We start from the raw sequence: 11,137 nt of genomic DNA on the forward strand, positions 1-11,137 counted from the left end.
TTGCTAAATGAGTCACAAATCCTACTTTATTAAATCCCAGCGTTCACAGGACTATTACTATATTAATGTTAAGGTTAGGACATTTTGAACCATTAGGCAATAATTAGATTTATTCCAAGTGCTTCATAACATTTAACTTTAACAAATCTTTTAAATGTTAAATATTAAACTAATAACCTCCTGATTTAATTTACCCTTTAGGTAATAATCTATGAGGTCAGAAATCTCATTCCTCTCAGAACAGGATGGCATGAACTTCAATTTTATTGATTATATTGTGACTAAAACAAAGCAGTACTTCCTTCGATCTTTACATGACCTGAGGTTTCTTTCTCCCATTTTTTTGCCACCCCTTTATTCATTCTTTCTGTTTCCTTTCCTTTCTCATAGCTTCTCCTTAAACACTTACAAGTATCTCAGCAACAAAGCTTTAGCAAGACACATCACCTAGTTATTATTATGGACCTTACAGGCCAATTGGGAATGAAGAGGAATTTATTCAACAAATATCTTTTTTTTTTTTTTTTTTTTTTGGTTTTTGGGTCACACCAGGCAGTGCTCAGGGGTTATTCCTGGCTCCAGGCTCAGAAATTGCTCCTGGCAGGCACGGGGGACCATATGGGACGCCGGGATTCGAACAGATGACCTCCTGCATGAAAGGCAAACGCTTTACCTCCATGCTATCTCTCCGGCCCCAACAAATATCTTTTATGTAATTTCAAACATCACTTTGTGACATTTAGGAAAATGGAAGAAATCTGTGAGGATGAAGGCTTTATTCAAAAAGTGGTGGCTGATGGGGGCCAGAGCCATAGCACAATGGATAGGGTGTTTGCCTTGCATGTGGCAGACACGGGTTTGACCCCACACATCCCATTTGGTCCCTGAGCCCACCAGGAGTGAATCCTTAGTGCAGAGCTAGGAGTAATCCCTGATCACTAAGGTGTGGCCACCCCCACCCCCCAAATGGTTGTTGAGAAAGGAATGTATGGAAGGATGAGATAGGATTAAATAATAAGGTACCTCCCTTCAGAGCTCCAGGAGACAGAAAATCAGGACTGTCACAGTGCCTGTCTCTAGGCTCTACCTAACAGGGTTTTTTGTCCTTCTGTTCCTCATATTTGTGAAGGGGAGAAAAGACAAAAGGAAAACACAAAAATCATTAGAAATGTGTCCTACTAATCAACTAATACATTTTAACTGCTATGAAAGGAAATCTCTCTGAAAGGACAAAGTGGTGTAAGATCAAAATAGGAATCGTTATACTTGTCTTTTAGAAAATAGAGATTTTAGTGTTTATCTTAATAGTAACGGAAAGCCGTTACATGTTACATGTAACATGTAAATAAAACGCATTATAGTCAGGGAGATGATAGCACAAAAGGCAGGAGACATGTTTTACATGTGGGAGGGAGTCTTGGGTTTGTTTGACAATCTTGGCACATCATCATACCCAGTGCAATTAGATGTAAACAAAATTAATAAAAGCATTATATACTAGATATTGTGCTGAAGACTTTACTTGCATGATTTCACTTAAAGCCTGAAAGGATTCTATGAGAGCAAAATTATTAGCCCTATGTTATAGACAGGGCACTAATGTGTGCAGTACCCAGAAGAGACCTTTGAAGCCCGCCTCGTACCCACTGTATTACTTAGGCCCGGAGCAAGAGAAGTGAGTATCAACAGATTTTCTTCTTGGCATGATTAACCTACTAGGGAGCTGGTAGCATCGGGGTAATCAGGGTTTAACTAATCCTCTGGTTCTAATTCCATAGTAATCAAATAAATTCTATCCTGGCTTCCCATATACATTTTTCAGTTGGGAGAGAACGTCCCTGACCAGCCTCCACATGCATTTTGCTCCAATTGGAATTTAATTACTCATTGTGAGTTAATTGGCATTCTTTAAGAAAAGCGGAATACAGAAACAAAAGACAAACGTACTCTTTTATTAAGTTACTTTGAAACATAAAAAAAACCTTAAAAGATGGGGAGCCCAGGTGTCTGATGTCTCCTAGCTGCAGGCTGGAGCGACGGGGGGTGGGGGGGGGCCGAAGCTGAGCCCCTCCGCCTTAGTCCAAGCCCCGGCACAGCCCCAGGCTGCCATTGTTCCCCACCCAGCCCCGCCGCCACTTTCCCTCCCGCACCGTGCATGCTGCGGACCCCGCAATCTTCCTTTTTGCCCCATTTTTTTCGAGCCAGGCGCAGCTGGGGAAGGGTCTCTCTCACCAGTCTGCCCACGGAAAGGGAAGAAAGGAAAGGAAAGGAGGGTGCAGTCAGTCCTCGACGCTGGCTCCGGTGCTCGGGTGCCCCCCCCCCCAGCTCAGATCTGGCCCACCCTGTCCATCACGACCTGGGGAACAAGTGGCAGACACACACACACACACACACACACACACACACACACACCCCTTCATTCGTTGCTCTCTGCAGGCTGTGGGACTCCTTTCCCCCTGGGCCCTTCCCTGTGAACCCCAACGGTGGGCGACCCTGGCACCGGCGCAGGTGGAGGGAGGGCAAAGGGGCGAGTCTCCAAGAGCGCCTGGTCCAGGGGTTCCCTTTTATTTGTTGATTTTGGGGTCACATCCAGCCACGCTCAGCTCAGGGGGTTCCTCCTGGCGGGCACATGGGGGGACCCTAGGGTTGGGGGGGAGGCGGGATTCGAACCACCGTCCATCCTGCATCAGCTGCATGCAAGGCAAGCGCCCTACCGCCGTGCTATCTAGCTCTCCGGCCCCAGGGGAGAAAAGAGCCCCCCCGAAGGCATCCCAACCTCCCAACACGGGGGCTGCAGGAGGCAGAAAGGCCCAGTTTCCCGCGCTCCGGCCTCAGAGGCACAGGGAGGGAGGGAGGGAGGAAGGGAGGGAGGTCGCTTGGGCCTAGGCGGCCATGGCAGCGAGTCTCTACTGAGGGGGGGGGGTCAGAGGCGCCCCAAAGTTCGCGGCCATCGTCGGAGGGCGCCAAGATGGCCACTTCCACGTGGCCTGAGGCGGCGGCGTTCGGCCGCTGCCACTCGCCTCGCCTGACACGGTGGGCGGCCGCCGGCCAGGAAAGACCCCCAAACCCTCGGCCCGTCCCCGAGGCCGCCGCGGGGCCGCCGCGACCTCCCGGCTTGGAGATTCCAGCCCCAACGGTCGGGGAGGAGGGAGGTGCCATGTCACGGGGCACAGGGGGAGCAGGCCGGTTAAAAGCCCAGGTCCTGCCTTTTTTTCCTCACGCCTTCCCCCACAGAGCGCGAGGAGCGGCCGGCGACCTCCCTCCCTGCCCCTATCAACTCGTCAGCGACACGTCCGCCAGGCGCACCGGCCGCGGCGCGACTGTCTCAGAGGGCAAAAGCCCCAGGACTCCCTCCCCATCCCCCCGCGGCTCTCGAGTGGTTCCGCCCTAATCCGGCCGAAGCCCCGCCCCCGACCTCCAAGCGCGGGTTTTCTATTGGCGCGCGGCCTAAACGGGGCGGAGCCGACGCCGGGCGCGCGCCCGGGCTCGCTCTATAAATACTGGGCCGCGCTGGCCGCTTCCCTCGTTCGCTGCCTCGCCGCCCGTTTGAGCGCCTTCGGACGTTGCTTGACCTTTTCCTCGGCGGCGCCTCGGCTCTCGCTTCCGCGACTCTCATTTCCGCATCCGCTTCCTCCTCCGACCTCGTCATGAACGGGCAACTCAACGGCTTCCACGAGGCGTTCATCGAGGAGGGCACGTTCCTCTTCACGTCCGAGTCCGTGGGAGAAGGCCACCCAGGTGAGGAGCTGAGCTGAGCTGAGCTGAGCTGAGGCGGCTCGGCGCCCGGTGGGTGGCCTTGCGGGCCGGCGGGCCCTGCGCCTCCTCGTGGCGCCGCCGGTGCCGGGCGCGTGGCCGCCTCTCCCCTCCCCCCTCCTCCCCCTCCACCTCTTCCGGCCGCGCGCCGCCTGAGCACGCGGAAGGTTCCAGAAAAGGCGAAGGGCGTGGGCCTGTGGTGGCCCGGAGGTCGCGAGTGAGCGGAGCGGCCCGCCCCGAGGAGCGGGCTCGGGGTCGGCTGTGGCCCGCGGGAGCGCGCGCTCCGCGCCCCGCAATGCAGCCGCAGCCACCACGTGGTTGTCGCCGGTGGCGTGGCGGCGCGTGCGGGCGCGGGGGAGCCGCCGACGCCGCTGCGCTCCCGGAAGCAGGGGTGCGGGCTCGGTGGGCGTGGCTCCGGCCCCGCGACCACCCTCGGGGCCGGCCGCCGGGGGAAGTGTAAGTGTAAGTGACAGCCGCCGGCTATATATAGCCTCCGCGGGACGGAAGCGCGGTCCTTATTTGGGCACAGCGCGCGCCGCCCGGCCTCGGCTTTCCGCACTCACACACACACATACATTGCGAGTCCGGCCGGCCAGGCGTTGCTGGGCCTTTTTTTTTTTTTTTTCCCTCCGCCGGGCTTTTGTCCACGGCGCCGCCATTACGCATGCGGGTCTTTGGGGCTGCAGACAGCGCCCGGCCTGAATGGATGTGTCGGACTGCCGGCTCCTGAAACGTCAGCGACCGTAGTGACAGCTTGAGTGTTGCTTCCTCCCTGACAAAGCCCGACCCCCGCCGGGCATCCTGCAATGGGAGATGTGGGAGATGGAAAAGGCGGCGTGTCCTCTGGGGCCCTGAGGCACACGTGAATGAAGTCCTGGTTTGCTAAAAAGACCATTTTTTTTGCAGAGCCACTTTTTGGACTTGTAGCTGGACGGCCTGACACCTGCCTGATGACAGTGCTAGTAGAAAATTCAGAAGGTCATCATTTGGGGGACTTCTGATTTTTTTTTCCCCCCAGCCTGTTACTGCTCACAGTCAGCCATGTCTTTGCTTTTTTTTTTTATTATAATGTTTTTTTCACTGTTCAACTCTTGCTATTATATTAGTCCCTTAGTTGGTGTTAAGATACGACCAAACTGCGGACAGGATTTTGTGTAATTTATATATATTTTGAAGCAGGTGAAAGTACAGCTTCTGTTTCTTAAGGTTTATAATGCACTTTCAGGGGAGATGTACTACCAGAAACAATTGAAGAGCTAAACATTTTCTAGCTTAGTCTTTTTAATTTGGAGATAAGCTACTTTTTCTCTTTTAAAAAAATTGTCCCGAAGAGATAGCACAGCAGTGTTTGCCTTGCAAGCAGCCGATCTAGGACCTAAGATGGGTGGTTTGAATCCCGGTGTCCTATATGGTCCCCTGTGCCTGCCAGGAGCTATTTCTGAGCAGACAGCCAAAAGTAACCCCTGAGCAATGCCGGGTGTGGCCCAAAAACCAAAAAAAAATATTTTTTGTCTTAATATATTTAATACTGGGGACTGTTGGAGAGCTTGGATTTTCCAGGATGTTTGGATAACTTGGAGGTGGTTCTTGTAAAGTGTTAAAGATGCATTACACTTGGTTGGATGTGCTCGCATGCCTGAAAGGATTTGCGATGCAGCTATATTAAGAACATGGTGTCAAATTTTTGCTTAACATACATCACTATTTGCTCTTCCTATAAATGGGTGGTAAGTCTCAGTGCATTCTTCAGCAGTTAAAGCTATCCATACTTAATCTGTATATGCACTTGAAAATGGCTTAAATTAATGGATTTTACATAGATTTTCCCCCCCACCCCTACCCTCTTAAGCTCCAACAGGCTTTTATAGAAGTATAGTTATGGGGTCAGGGCTTGACAGTCTTTACAGTCAGTAAGTTGAAGATAAAGTTGGGATTTTTTTTCTCCCCCACAGATAAAATTTGTGACCAGATCAGTGATGCTGTTCTTGATGCCCACCTGCAGCAAGACCCTGATGCCAAAGTGGCTTGTGGTAGGTGCAGAACACTGTTAGCTGGTGAGGGAAGGATAGTATAAGAATCTTGTTTTTCTGAAAGTGACATTTAAATCTCTCTATTAGAAACCGTTGCTAAAACTGGAATGATTCTTCTTGCTGGAGAAATTACATCCAGAGCTGCTGTTGACTACCAGAAAGTGGTTCGTGAGACCATTAAACACATCGGATATGATGATTCTTCAAAAGGTGTGTGTTCGTGTGTTGTCTTTTCTAAGCCCTGTTTAAGTCCAGTGGTATAGTTATCCTTTTGTTCTGACTTTGGTTCTAGGTATGTTTCACTTCTGTGGTAGTATTTCAATTTCCGGGTAGTTGAAAAATAGAAGGTACTACATTGCTGGTCACCTTTTTTCAAACAATTTGTTCATTTTTAGGATTTGACTACAAGACTTGTAATGTGTTAGTAGCTTTGGAGCAACAGTCACCAGATATTGCTCAAGGTGTTCATCTTGATAGAAATGAAGAAGACATTGGTGCTGGAGACCAGGTATCTTGATAGAAAGCACTGTTTATAATTGTACATTTCATTTGAAAGCTTGGATTGGTTATATTGGTGGCTTTTTCCCTTTTTTTAGGGTTTGATGTTTGGTTATGCCACTGATGAAACTGAAGAGTGTATGCCTTTAACCATTGTCTTAGCACACAAACTAAATGCCAAGCTGGCTGAACTTCGCCGAAATGGCACTTTGCCTTGGCTCCGCCCAGATTCCAAAACTCAAGTAAGTGATAATTAAGTGAACTTGAGGACCTCTATGAAGTTTAGAGGCCAGTGCTGTGGTGTATTACTGACCCAGGTTAGATCCTTGGCACTATATATGGTCCCCATAGACCAGAAGTGATCCCTGAGCACTGCGGGATAGGGTGCTTGCCTTGTATGCAGCCAATGTGTGTTCAATCCCGGAGCCAGTCAGGAGCAATTCCTGAATGTAGAGCCAGGAGTAAAACTTCAGCCCTGCTGAGTGTGGTCCCAGAACAACAAAAGTACATAAAATGCATTGTTACAATTAAGTGTGAAGCGTCAGAACAAAGCTGTTTCATAGACTTAAGGTCTGTGTTGTCTTCAAGGTGACTGTGCAGTATATGCAGGATCGAGGAGCTGTGCTTCCCATCAGAGTCCACACAATTGTTATATCTGTCCAACATGATGAAGATGTTTGCCTTGATGAAATGAGGGATGCCCTGAAGGAGAAGGTCATCAAAACTGTTGTGCCTGCAAAATACCTTGATGAGGATACAATCTATCATTTACAACCAAGTGGCAGATTTGTCATTGGTGGGCCTCAGGTAAGACACTCTTCTGTACATGTTTATGGATCCTCTGTGGTAATTATTTCAAAGGTTTTGCCTACCAGCACGTTTCCCCCCATGATTTCTTGAAAATCTACACTGACTGCTGAGGATAGTTGCTGTGTGATACAGAATAGGCACTTAGCATCTGATCTGGTACGTTAAAATACTTAGTCATAAATTGACTGAAATACTGTGATTTCAGGGTGATGCTGGCTTGACTGGCCGGAAAATCATTGTGGACACATATGGCGGTTGGGGAGCTCATGGAGGAGGTGCCTTTTCGGGCAAGGATTATACCAAGGTGGACCGTTCAGCTGCTTATGCTGCTCGCTGGGTGGCAAAATCCCTAGTTAAAGGAGGTCTGTGCAGAAGGGTGCTTGTTCAGGTATGTATATATATTTTTTATATAATAAACATGGGTATGATTAGAAGGCATGCCAAATGGGGAGGGTATTTATTTACCTACTTGTCTTTTCCACCAGTTAAGTCAGTGTGATGTCTTCATCACTGACTTGTGGCATTTGACTCCTTTTAGGTCTCTTACGCTATTGGAGTTTCTCATCCATTATCTATCTCCATTTTCCATTATGGCACCTCTCAGAAGAGTGAGAGAGAACTGTTAGAGATTGTGAAGAAGAATTTTGACCTCCGCCCTGGGGTCATTGTCAGGTAAAGATGGTAAAGCCTATTGCTAGTAAAACATTGAAGGTGTGGATGTGTGTGGATGGAGAATAGCAAGTCTAAAGTGGTGAAGGAAGACAATACTTTCTAGAAGGTGTTTGTTTTGTTATTTTAAATGGCCAGAATTCAGTAAATGTTTAAAGAAAAGTTCAGTGGTTAGGCCTGAAATTGGGGCTTTGGGGTTGTATTATAAGCATGCTTACTTAAAGTTAGCAAGTAAATTGAGTTTGGGGTATAGTTAAGACTGTTACAAAGAAAATAAATGGTGTAGGGTGTGGGTATGCAACCTTGGTAAGTATTCCATGATACAAGCTTTTTTGACACTTGAAATTTCTCAGAATAATGACAAGTTTTCATATTCGTTGAGCCAAGGATGAAAAACAAGAAGTAGAGTTACTAATAAGGACTGGACGCCAGGAAGTAACATGCTTTTGCCACAAACTTCTTTCCTAGCATACCCCCAGAGAACTGAACTCATTTACCAGAACTCTCTTGAAAATGAGTTTTGCTGATTGTTTTGCTTTATTTTAACTGAATGCTACATATTAAGTTACGGACTTGTATATTCCAGGGATCTGGATCTGAAGAAGCCAATTTATCAGAGGACTGCAGCCTATGGCCACTTTGGTAGGGACAGCTTCCCATGGGAAGTGCCCAAAAAGCTTAAATACTGAAAGTGTTAGCCTTTTTTCCCCAGACTTGTTGGCGTAGGCTACAGAGAAGCCTTCAAGCTCTGAGGGAAAGGGCCCTTCTTCCTAAATTACCTGTCCTCTTTCAGCTCCTGATCAGTTGCAGTCACTTATAGTCAATGACATGAATTTTAGCTTGTGTGGGGGGCTGTAAATTGGGCTTGCTATTCTGTCCCTAGGTGTTTTGTTCACCATTATAATGAATTTAGTGAGCATAGGTGATCCATGTAACTGCCTAGAAACAAACCAACAACACTGTAGTGAATAACGCTTTGAGATTGAAACTTTGTATGCCCCATCAAGCTACCCTCTAAAATGCTAATTGCATTGACTTTCCCACCAAATGCTGAACACGTCCTTGTAATGTGCACGTAAAGTATATGTTAGATCCATTCTAGCCTGTTTGGCAATGCCACAGCCCTGTCAGCATGAATTTGTAATGTCTTGAGCTCTATTATGAATGTAAAGCCTTCCTTTATCTTCCCTATAACTTGATCCACTTCTAATTATGTAGCTCTTTGTCAGGGAGTGTACCCTATCCAATCAGTCTTGCATGTAACGCAAGTTCCAATGGAGCTCTAGCCTGACATTTTTTTAAAAAGGCAGTTACCATTAAACCATCTCCCGGTGCTTATGCTCTTAATTGCCATCTCTTAAACAGCACCAAATCAAAATCTCTCCACTTTTCAGCTGTCTTTTGGAGGACGTACGTAATAAGGTTTATATTTAGCAAACCAATCCTATGCATGGTTTTCAGCACTAGCCAAACCACCAACTCCTAGTTCTAGAAAAACAGGCACTTGGCAGCCTTGTGTCATACAGAGAAGTCACAGGGCAGTTCCTGGGGTCTGTAGGTTGCACACTTTGGTACCAGATAACCTTTTTTTTTTTTTCTTTATAAGAAAGACTGAGTATTCCACACTGCACAATAGCTCCTCCCAGGGTTTTAACTTTGTAACTTTGTTTTATTTTCAAAACCAGGTCCAATGAGCTTTCTGAGTAGCTGGTGTAGCTACAGAGAAACCAGCTTTCCTTCAGAGAGCAGTGCTTTGGCGGGGAGGAGAAAAATCCCTTCATACTTGAACATTTTCTAATTGCTTATTTATTGTATTCTGGGGTATGGCGTAAGTACAGAGAAGCCATCACCTCAGATGGCAGCTTTTAAAAGATTTTTTTTTCCTCGACACCATGATTCCTTTAACATGTTTCCAGCATTCCCAGGTAGGCCAAGGTGTCCTACAGAAAAACCTTGGGTTGGACCTACAGGGGGTCTGGCTGGTGTTAACAGAAGGGAGGGCAGAGCTGGTGCGGCTGGCCATGGAGAAAGCAGACTTGGCTGGTGTTGTACAGAGAAGCCAGCTTGTTTACATGCTTATTCCATGACTGCTTGCCCTGAGCAGAAAGTGCCTTTCAGGATCTATTTTTGGAGGTTTATTACGTATGTCTGGTTCTCAATTCCAACAGTTTAATGAAGATCTAATAAAATGCTAGGTTCTACCTTAAACTTTGTCCATTCTTTTTTCAAAGTGTTTTGGTAGTGGCAGATAAGATATGCACATCAAATCCAACATCAAAACTGAGTTCAGGAACTCAGTACTAAGTGACATCTTGCATGACTCTTGTTTAGTACTTGTGTGCTATATTTCTCTAAGTAAATGGTATCAGGATCAGAACCCAAGTTAGTCCAAAGTACTGCCAGGCATGGTCCCACAAAAGAAAAAAGTCTGGGATCTCCAGTGTATTAGCATTTTAGCCATTTATATCTCTTGGGTTGTTAAAAATGAAATAAAAGTCATCACTTTTTCACTAATTTGAAAGTGTCATAAATTATATTAACCCCAATCTGATTGGAACTGGCCCTTTACAACCATATACAACCTTTAACACTTGTTTAAGAGACTGTGTGTGGCTGATGAACCAAAATGCTGAATTTAACTTTTGAAGATGGGTATGCATCAAAATAATGGATAGTGTAGCAGTAGAGCATTTGCCTTGCCACAGCCTACCCAGGAGTGTGACCCCTGAGCACAGCTGGATATGGCCCAAAAAGTTCAGTATCACATGAAGTTAATGCCCTGGGACATCACCTATATCAGAACAGTTTATTGACCAACACTCAAACCTACAAAGTCACTCCTGGCAGTGCTTGGAGGATGAGGATCATAATATAGTGCCTGGGGTTGAATCTGGGTAATATCTACAGTGTCATCATTTCTGCTATCCAGGGTTTAGTGCTTTGCAAGTTTGGGGTGGGGACTACCACACCTGATAGTGCTTTATAGAACCATAAAGGGATCAAACCTTGGTCTTGTGTATACAAGGCAGGCATCTTTGCTACTGCCAGATCAGAGATCCCCCAAAAATCTTTATTTTAATAAGATACTGGAGATAAAGCCACTGGACTACTCTAGTATTTCTCAGTATGTGGTGCTAAGAATTGAATCCTGGAGTTGCAAACCATGTTCCTCGTTCCCATTTTAACTGGTAGTCTCTCCAAGAGATTATACAATCACTACCCCATCCGTTGCTATATAGGGGAAGATTCTCTTGGGTTTAATTTGTGACCTTGTGTCCATTCTTAACAGGGAAGTAAAATTGGGGAAGATGTGGAACAACCATTTTGGATTAGCTCTTCACCTCCAGAAGCATAGCTAGGTGGAGCCAAAAACAGTA

At 46.9% G+C, this 11,137-nt stretch overlaps 1 protein-coding gene across 1 annotated transcript; it reads left to right on the plus strand.

Moving 5' to 3' along the window:
* Positions 1 to 3,619: 3,619 nt before the first annotated feature.
* On the plus strand, positions 3,620 to 9,968 carry MAT2A (methionine adenosyltransferase 2A). The gene is made up of 9 exons (XM_049784930.1): positions 3,620 to 3,738; positions 5,706 to 5,783; positions 5,871 to 5,993; positions 6,179 to 6,291; positions 6,380 to 6,523; positions 6,870 to 7,088; positions 7,297 to 7,479; positions 7,630 to 7,763; positions 8,347 to 9,968. Exons 1-9 carry the CDS (start codon positions 3,648 to 3,650, stop codon positions 8,447 to 8,449), a joined length of 1,188 nt encoding a protein of 395 aa, XP_049640887.1. The 5' UTR covers positions 3,620 to 3,647; the 3' UTR covers positions 8,450 to 9,968.
* The last annotated feature ends 1,169 nt before the right edge of the window (positions 9,969 to 11,137 follow it).

Source organism: Suncus etruscus, chromosome 12, assembly GCF_024139225.1.
Source record: "Suncus etruscus isolate mSunEtr1 chromosome 12, mSunEtr1.pri.cur, whole genome shotgun sequence".
NCBI classification, from domain to species: domain Eukaryota; kingdom Metazoa; phylum Chordata; class Mammalia; order Eulipotyphla; family Soricidae; genus Suncus; species Suncus etruscus.